The following is a 9,979-nucleotide window of genomic DNA, read 5'->3' as shown; positions in this document are numbered from 1 at the left end:
AATTTTTAATTATATATATATAATGTTGATGTATTTTGTTGGGAATTCGTCTTTTTTAGTGGAAAATTGATTTCCTCGTTGGAAAATTGGTCTTTTTGGTTGAAAATTCGATTATGTGATAAAATATTCAACTCTTTTGTATAAAACTCGCCTTTTTGACTTCAGAATTCAACAATTTGGATGAAATTTTTTTCTTCATCGACTGAAAAGTCTTTCTTGGTTGAAAATTATTCTTTTTTATTTGAAAATGCACCCCTTTTGCTAGAAAATTCCACTATTAGATGGGAGGTTGGCCTGTTTTGTTAATTTATAAGAAACATTAACATGTCATTACTTGATTCTCGCAATCGTTTACATTATTTTTGGATGACCTCTAAGTAAATTCAAGAAAAAAATTAGTCGGCAATAATGACGTAAGATAGGTAGTGTACGTGGTTTAAAGTTTTAGAAAAAAAGCGTTAAGTAATTTATGGACGGTATCATCATCAGTCGCGGAACGTGATAAAACAATGACTTTATGTTTTAAATTTTGTCATGAAAAAAAATGTTTTCTCCTTCAAACGAGGACATCAGTAATAATATTCCAATTTTTAAAAGTGAAGGATAGCCGTACAGAACTATGGATAACCAAGAAAGTGGGAATTTTTAAAGAGTGTGAAAAAAGTTCTGTAAAATCGATATCACCATTGAAAGATAAGACAGAAGTCCACTTCCGAGATAACGTGTTGCTGATTTAAGCCCAACAAATTTATTATGTCTCAGTTGACAATCTTAGAGTCACAAATTTGTGGTCAAAGTCTGACAAAAAATTGGAATATGCTAAACTGCGAATTCCCCCCAAAAAATTAATCTTTAGTTTAAATAAAAATTGAAAACTTATTCATTCAAATCAGCTTCAGGTTTAATTTTTTTTTATTTGAGACCTGAATTTACGATAATTTAAGAAAAACATGCTAAATAAAACTCTGATCAATTTAATGTCAGGTAGATATTATAGACAGGCAGATTCTGTCTAAAGCGATTCAATTTCAAGGAATTTTGATTCAAAAAATTCTAAACCTCACTTTGAATATTGGTCATGAGATTTGCAATCCTATAAATTGAAAATACCAAAACTTTTAAGTTGCTAATATTGAAGTTCATATGTCTGAAAATTCAAATAAAGTTCTACATTTTTAAATGTTCAAGATCGAAAGCATCCAAAGAATGATATTTATTCAGTTTACTTGTGTCAAATATTTTTATGACGTTTAGTGATAACAGTTAATTAAAATTAATTAAACAAAGCATCTATTCGAACGGCCGGCCGGACGAGTATATTCGCGAAATATGCAGAGTAAAATTAAGGGGTACGTTATCGGAACAAATGTTGCTGTTTTGGACACCTCAGTGTATAGTTTGGAACCTGCAATTTGTTATCTTTTAAAAGGTTTACTTTTGATTATTTCTCTTAAGGAAAAGTAAAATTTTTTTAATCTCAGAATTTTCGAAAAGAACTTTTTACTTCTTTTGTCGATCAAAAGGATTCTCATAAAAAATCTTGAAAACTTGGAAATGTCAGGAAATTTTGTTGGTCAGGGAAAAGCCATGAAATTATTTCAAGCGCACCTAAATTTGTTCTAAAAACCGTACTTATAAAGTAAATAAGGATGTTTTCAGTATAATTTATTACTTTCATTATTCCATAGTGGTAATACATTTTATATCTTAAATTTAAAAATTGAATCTACAAATAATCTGTTTTAATAAAAAAAATTATAAATTACATTACGCCAACTGAGAAGAATTAATGCTTTTTCATACTCTTGCGCGATTAAAACAAAATTTTTAAATGAAATAATTTTTTTTTTAATATTATACATGTTTTGTGTTTTATGTGCGTTCTCGCTGTAAATTAGTATTTTCAAAAAAGAATTTTGATCTAGCTAAAATCATAAAGGTTATCTTAGCGCTTTACCCTGGATATAGGTATTTTCAATCATAAATAATTAGATTTAAAATATGAACGGTTTTTCATTTATTTACATTTTTGGTTTTATCAGCGTTTTCAACCGAAATTTGCATTTTTAAACAAAAATCATTAGAATTTGAATTTTCATAATTTTTTAACAATTTTAGATTTAAAGTAATTTTGAATTTATAATTTTAGATTATAATAGTGTTTTTGCACCAAAAGACGCAATTTTTAGTAAAAAAAATTATTAGATTTAAAAAAAGATTGCAATCTAAAATAATGTAATTCACAATCTTAAACAATTTCAGATTATGATAGTGTTCTTCGTTAGAAATTTAGATTGTTCCTAAAAAATCATTCGATTACAAAGAAGAGTAATAATTTTTTTTAATTTTAAGTTACAATGGCGTTCTCAATCGAAAATTAGTATTTTTAAACAAAAATCATTATAATTTGAACAAGATTTAGAATCTTTTAACCATTTTGGATTATGTTACTAGCTTTCGTGGGAAAAAAATTCAATTTTCAACATTGAAAGATAGAGGGACGATGTAAATTTAATTGTTAACTGTTATAAATTCAACTTTCAATTATCAACACTGTAAAACTTAGCACGCGCGCGTGTGTGTGTGTTAAAAATGTGTCATAAGGACAACCACAGAATTTCACCGGGAGCAGGTGCTAATCTGAAAATTTGCACTCGCGCCCAGCGAAATCGCGGTAAAATTTCAGCCACAACCACGTCTCACGACCGTGAGATAGGTGGTTACAGTCTGTAACGGAATCAATATGACGATTCGGCAAAAGTTTCCTGCACCCTGAGAACACGGAGTGATCCAAGGACTACCACCTTCTACATTTGTGCCGCAAGTGTTTTAGCATATTGTTGACACGCAGGAATGCTTTTCCGGCTATTAACGAGTGAAAGCTTGGCACCTCCAAGAGCGCTGATGATAAGGACGATTAGTTGAACAGAATATTTTGGGTACAATCATTGCATTGTACAATCATTACCTCTTTTTCTTTTCATTCTTTTTGGCTATGATGTTTTTGTCAGCTGGTGCCGAAAATTCGATAACGAACATGGTTCGCTTCTCGAAGTCAAGAAGAACCATGTCTTACCTCCAGTGTGCAACAGAAACAATTGTCTCACCCCTAATACTGAAGTTAAGTCCGAGTGTTTCAGTAGCCTCCTCCGCTGCTTTGTACAGAAACACTCCTTTGCCCACTTCTTCGTGATTCCTGACCATTTTAAGAAAAGGGTTTCTTCCATTTGCGACTCTATGTGCTGTACCCAGAATAATCCTGTTGTGAAGACATTCAAGGCTGAATATTCCGCGACCACCTTGACGGCGTGCGATGTACAGTCGCGGAACAGAGCACTTAAGATGCATGCTTTTGTTTATGTGCATAACCTTTCTTGTCCCGATATCAAGGGATCTGAGCTCCTTCTTCGTCCATGGAACTACTCCAAATGAATAGAGTACTACCGGGATGGCAAGCATGTTAGTTGCAGATACTTTGTTCCTCGCCGACAGTTCGGAAGACCAAATTTGCCGGATGAGACGTTTGTATCTGCTTCGGAGAGTATCCTTTATAGATGTAACATCTTGAATGCGGCTCTGTGTCAAGCCCAGGTATGTATAAGTCTCTCCGGCGCAAAGCTGTCGTATAGCGCTTCTATCAACGAGTTCAGGATCTTTAGGGATGCCATTAAGTTTTCCGCGCTTCAAATAAACCTTGGCGCATTTGTCTAACCCAAATTCCATTCCAATTTTCTTAGTATATCGTTCGACAATCCCTAGAGTTAGATGTAGATGTAGAGCCAATAATGTAAGACAAAAGAGGAGTGGGCTCATAGTGTCGCCCTGAAAGGCACCTCTCTGAAAGGTTTCCTTGTTAGCTGTCAGACGATTTCTTCAAGATAAGATAGTAAATCTGGTTATCCAAAGCGGCCATCTATAGGTCACGCTGGTAGAATGCTGCATCGTTGCAGACACATCTGTCGATGAGCAGGTTCTCCCGACATCCCGATACGCCTTTCGTTGATCCTCGTTGATTATACATTTCTTGCCACACAGGTTCAATTGCCCGAACAATCATATCATTTAGGATAGCTGTGAATATCTTATACAGTGTGTTCAGAAAAATGATTGGCCTGTAATTCTTCGGGTCAGCTAAGTTGCCTATTTGCGGCAGGAGTATTGTGCGCCCTTCCACTAAACAGTCTGAAATCGGCTCTTCCGACTAAATATGAGGTGAAAATAAGGGCCAAATGCTGATGGGTTGAATGAAACTTCTTCCGCCAGAAGGTTTTGATACAATCTGGTCCCGGTGCGGAATAGTTCTTCATTCCTCTTAATACTTTTTTCACCTCCTCGGTAGTGATAGGCGGGCATTCTTCATCAGGTGTTATGAGGGCATCACACATCTCCTTGAAGCTATTTATATTTACTTCGTAGACTTTTCTCCAAAATACTTCGACCTCCTCCGGTTTGGGCGGGTGTTCGGCAGTAACTGGAGGGTCTTGGATGAGTCGAGATGGGTCAGAGAGAAACTGTTGATTTTCTCTGATCCACCTCTCCCTCCGCTCCAGACTTTTCTTAGCGTCAGATAGTATCCGTATTCTCTCAACAATATGCTGCCTGATGGTCAGCAGCGTTGAATTTTTTTTGGAGTAGTTCGGCATGGTTTCGCAGACAAAGATTAATACAGAGCTCACCAATGAATTTTTCGTTGAAATTTACTTCAGGAATCGCACTGACCTCTTGGAAAACTTTGTTAATTTCATATAACCTCTAACTGACCTTGAACGCTACAATTGACCTATGACTTGGGTACGTACCTGAACGTAGAATTTTCCGCCCAATCGATTGCAGATGTAAAAAAGGGGGTTTCCATTTAAAAAAAACAAGGGTGACCTTCAAAAAGCCATGAAGGTCAACATCAAAGTTAAAGTGAAGGTCACCATTGAATTCCTCATTGAAATTTACTTCAGGAATGACCTTCACTTTTTTGAAAAATATTTATAGATACTACGAAATAACAAAAATCCTTTTTTAATATAAATATTATATTTTAATTTAAAAATTGTGTTGGTACATATAAAAAGCCCAATTTCTACACATTTGGATATTTTGACTGAAAAAAACATTCATAATAAACTCGCGACACTGTGCGATCACTTCGATTTCTTCATGGCCGATTCATTTAAAAGCGCAATAATCTTCAGTTTTCGAACAATTTCACTTTTCTTTTCGCGCAGCCGTAAATAAAATGAGACGAAGTAAAAAATCGAAACCTTTCTTTTTACAGCAACAGGAGAATAATTCATGCAGCGATGGTCATTTATCGGGAATAATGCCGGACGTAGCGATGGCCACAGCGTCTTTTGGTGCTCTTCAGTTAGTGGAGCCACAAGAACTGGAATTGGATCTCGGCGATGGAACCTCGCACCTTTTGCAACACGCTCCATCGTCAGTTGGAACCGTAGGAATGCATCATCAAATGCATCCCCATCAACGCCAAAGACACTTTCCTGGCCCGCCTCCACCGCCTTACATGTATCAAAATTCAGGCAGTGGTCTCCCGAGATTCATTTAAAAAATGTAAGAAATGTATATACTGCCTATACTCTATAATTTGTCATACCAGGGTGAAATGAGCTCTTGTTGGCGCTCGTGTATGTGTGTAGAGTACGCGTGTTTCAGTTGTATGTAATAAAGACAGACGTATGTGTGAATATCGTTACGATTAAGGCACAAAAGGTACTGTTCAGTCCAAAACAGGTTTTCTTCTCGTTAGAAATTTCCTTTTTGTCTTTCTCGTTCGATACCTCTGACTATTTAATAACTTATGAAAGCCTTAAAAATTCATCGAGAGTCAAACACACACACCTTGAGACGTTAAATGTAAATTAATGTAAAAAGTCGATCCACAGATCAATCTAGTCTCTATCGAAAAACTCGAATCTCTATGAAAGTCGCTTTAAAAATGTGGATCAAAGAAACTGAGAAAAAAAGCTCGCTTTCGCAAAATTATTTTGATGTAGTAATTAGTCTTAAGGTAATAACTATGCTCTCGTTGTTGTTTGACCCTCGGAAAATTCGCTTTTGAATTAAAACCGTACTAGGAAATTTCTGAAAAATACCGGTTTCATGGAAGCCGATTCTCGCGAAGTGAAATTATTCCTCAAGTGATCACTCGTAGTTGCGAACATATGTACGTAAGGGTTACTTTGTTCCTGTTTGCAGACTAAATTTCATTTTAACAGGAATTTCCCGTCTCAAAGAGGATTTAGAAAAGGGTTCTGAGGATGTAATATAGCCTTATAGTATTAAATAACACAAAAACTTGGTAATTATCGTTATTTACAACTTCATTGCCATTGCCAGTTGAATTTAGAATCTTCATTCTTGGGTTGCGAATCGATTAGAATTTGAAGATTTCAAAAGCGACTGAATGTGATAGAATGCACTAAATTTTAAATAGGTTTTGACTTCTACTCTTACAGACGATCGCAAAGTGGCTTCCGGTATCAAACAATTGATCATGAAACTTTCAATGAAATTTGTGAATTTGAATTTACTCGTACTTAACCTTTATCGGTGCAAGGATTTGTTTCGTACGATGTTGACTTGAAATGGCCCAACTTTTAATCTACCTTTCTTTTCGTATGGGCGTTCAATAGGGTGGTTCTTATTTATGCTCGGTCGACATTTTTAAAAGGATTTCTTTGCTCTTACTCTCCAATTTTTTTTTTTGAATTCTCAAAAAAATTATGCATGCGAATGATTTTAAGGCACTCGTGTGTCCCCTCAAAGAATAACCCACAAATGACAAATTTGAATTTTACGTAATATTGAGGTTTATTAATGCTATTGTGATTTTTTTTCAATGTAATCATCATTAATCGGCAATTCAAAAAAAATAACAAAAAGCTTCTTTTTGTCTTAAATTTGGAGCTCATGTTTTTGGATCTACGAAAAAAGTTGAGGTATGAGAGAAAATAAATTCTCAAAGGGAAAAATAAGGGCCATCCTAGTTCACGTAAAATTCTCTACTAAGAAGAATCTCTCAGTAAATCCCAGCGATGATTTATAAAGTAAGTAAGCCAACGAAACTAAACTTTACCACCGACATTAAAATGTTGTTGCCAACGTAGATTCAAACCCCAATTAAGGTTGTACATAAAAAACTCAATAATTGTGTTAGTGAGTTCTTTCAAGCAGCAAGAGAGAAAAAAGAAGAAAAAAAAACATTTCCAGTTATTTAACGTAACATAATGCTGTGTTCTCGTGCAAAGACTGTGGAACGGATAGTGCAGATTTTAGTTGTAAACGTCTCGCACGTAAGTTCTTACGAGTTTAAAGAAAGTTGGGGAGTGGAAAATGGCCCGTACTCGAGAGAAAAATGCCGCACGGTCGTCCTCCACCTTGGTAGTCTATTTGCGGTGCAAAATCGAGCACCGATTCTGTCAGAAGAAAGATGGCTTTTTGTAGTAATTGGAGACTATTACAGGAAGTCTAGAGAGTGGAAAATTGATGCTCGAACAGGGCGCATCGTTCTTATCGGACCAATGTAACTAGTAATCGATTATAGAAGGCTCTAGTTTTTACGTAAATAATGATGCACACCTATACAGGAGGTCTGGTTTGTCAGGTGCTTTTCGTAATTCCCGTTCGACTGTTAAGGGTCAGTTTATGTTAAAGTTTAGTTTTAGGATCAATTTTACTTCAGTTTCAGAATTTTTAAATTCTCAAAAGCTTCTGAATTCGAAAGTGTTTAAATATAAATTGCCTTTGGGTGTATAATATTGAGATAAAAAAGTTATACTTGACTCTTTCATAACAAATTTTATTTTCAACCTCAAAGACCAATTTTATAGTTTGAAACTTTAACTCTTAACAAGTTAAATTGGGATATGTTTTGAATTCGGATTCCGAGAAGTTTATTGTAAATATATTAAAATTCTGACATTTAAAAAGTCATTGAATTTTTAAACAGTTTTCAATAAACCTGGAAAAGTCATGGAATTCAAACAAAAAATGACTGGAACTTTTTAAATCATCTCTATTGCAAAGTCTTAATCATTTAGTATTTTATAGCGAATTCTATATTTGAAAATTGAAAAAGAAAACTTAAGGAAAATGCAAATATCGCACAAAGTGTAAGAATTAAATGAAACGAAATGCAAGATTGACAAAATTGATCAAAATATTATTGAAAATTATTTTGAATTCAACCAAAATGAATGACAAATCATTATTATTGCATTATAATTTCTTAAAATTTAATTTAATTGGATGAATTCGAGAAAAGTAGACCTGGAATTTTTTCAAAATTATACCTGGAATACCCGGAAGTCATGGAATTTTGTAACCAGACTCTTGTAGCAAACCTGAGTCCAGTTCTTAATTTTCTGAATTCGAACACATTGAAATTGGAATGATGAATAACTAATGATTAAAAAAATAAAATTAAAAAGCTTCAAATTTAAATTACGTACTTATGGAATGCTTTATTTAAATTCACAGGTTAAGAAATGTAAAGCTTAAAGGTTAAAGACTTTAAAGTTTAACCGTTTCTTAATTTCAAATATTAAGATTGGAAGAGTTATAAAATTCTAAAGCTTTCTAAATTAAAAGTGTGAATTTTTACGATTTTGCATTTAAATTTAGCGAATGTAGAGTTTCAAAATTGGAAGGTTTAAAAATTTGGATGCGTTGAAATTGAACAGTTATTCTTTTTTTTTTAATTTGATTTTTGGAAGTTGAAGCTTCCAAATTTTAAAATATATAAGGTTGAATAACTATAAATTCAATTTTTTTAAACTAATGTCATTTATTACAATTATATTGTTATTACATTGTTTTTATAATAAATCCTAAAATAAAATATATAAGTAATTTTGAAAGCCTTCAACCTATAGTGCTTTGAGTATCTGACAATCTTACAAATTTCAGAACTTAATAATCAAATCCTACATACATTTTATTTCCGACTGGAAAAGTCTTGATATTTAAATGCTTTTTGAAGTTCAATTCCTCAAGATTTTTATTTTTCTGAGTTGAAGGCTTTTAAAATTAACGAACTTTATTACTTTCGATGTTTTACCTTTCGACTTTAGAGGCTATAAAATTTGAACATATTAAATTTGTGTATTTCTTTAATTCTAAACTTGAAATATCTTCCGAAGTTTCCGAATAATCAAAACCAAATTTAAGACTTCAAACTCAAGAGAGCTCTCTGCAAATTTTTCTTAAGACTGTTTAATCCGGTTCTATCGGACTTACAAATTCGTTTTAGGCAACTCTAATTTATTTATAATTAGTAATGAATAATCCACTGACTCAAAAATTCGTCGGGACGGAATTGCCTAACGCATTATTAGCTTGGCGAATTTCTCTACTTTCTTGTTCCTTATTATTATTATAATATTATATTATATATTATTATTGCGCCGTTTATTAGCGGAAGTTAATTGTATATTGTTTAAATTTTTTATGTGTATATTATGATCGAGTATGTTGTACCAATTGTGCAAGTCTAAAGTTGAAATTTCGTTTTATCGAAAATATGTTGTTGAATATTTTTTGGAGAACGTTACCGATCGACAATCAGCCGAGACAATGTCGTTAATGATCGGTAAAGAAAGTTTTCGAGTTTTTCTCGACAAATGCGATACGAAAGTGCATTGTGAAAATTTCTTGTCTCAAAGGAATGCATTTGTAATCATGTTCACGAGCAATGATTTGATTTTGAGATCCGATATCTTTGTGTAAAAAGAACTTGGCGAAATATATTAAATTATTAACATTTCTCTTGTTAATTTAGTCCAATTTCTTCTTTTGTTTACATATCTTTTCTGAACCTCTAATTATGCCTATTCTTAATATTCAAGATATATATATATATTATTTCTATAATTACAGTCTGTCAAGTTAAAGCGTGGGTGGCTTTACTCGCAGTCGGTAAGGTGTATCGACATGATTTTGGTGTCAAAATATTAAGAAGAGCTCCCTC

At 33.3% G+C, this 9,979-nt stretch overlaps 1 protein-coding gene across 2 annotated transcripts in view; it reads left to right on the top strand.

Moving 5' to 3' along the window:
- The window catches only part of LOC117171213 (BTB/POZ domain-containing protein 7), a 62,864-nt gene extending 54,416 nt beyond the window's left edge, over window positions 1–8,448 (top strand). For both annotated transcript variants that reach the window (XM_033358306.1, XM_033358307.1), the window contains exon 11: window positions 5,270–8,448. In XM_033358306.1, the coding sequence (XP_033214197.1) occupies window positions 5,270–5,557 (288 nt within the window). In that variant the 3' untranslated portion in view covers window positions 5,558–8,448. The remainder of the gene's footprint in view (window positions 1–5,269) is intronic.
- Window positions 8,449–9,979: the final 1,531 nt, after the last annotated feature.

This window comes from Belonocnema kinseyi, chromosome 4 (genome assembly GCF_010883055.1).
Source record: "Belonocnema kinseyi isolate 2016_QV_RU_SX_M_011 chromosome 4, B_treatae_v1, whole genome shotgun sequence".
Classification (NCBI taxonomy): domain Eukaryota; kingdom Metazoa; phylum Arthropoda; class Insecta; order Hymenoptera; family Cynipidae; genus Belonocnema; species Belonocnema kinseyi.
The sequence above is the reverse complement of the archived record's forward strand: the minus strand, read 5'-3'. Positions and strand labels throughout refer to the sequence as shown.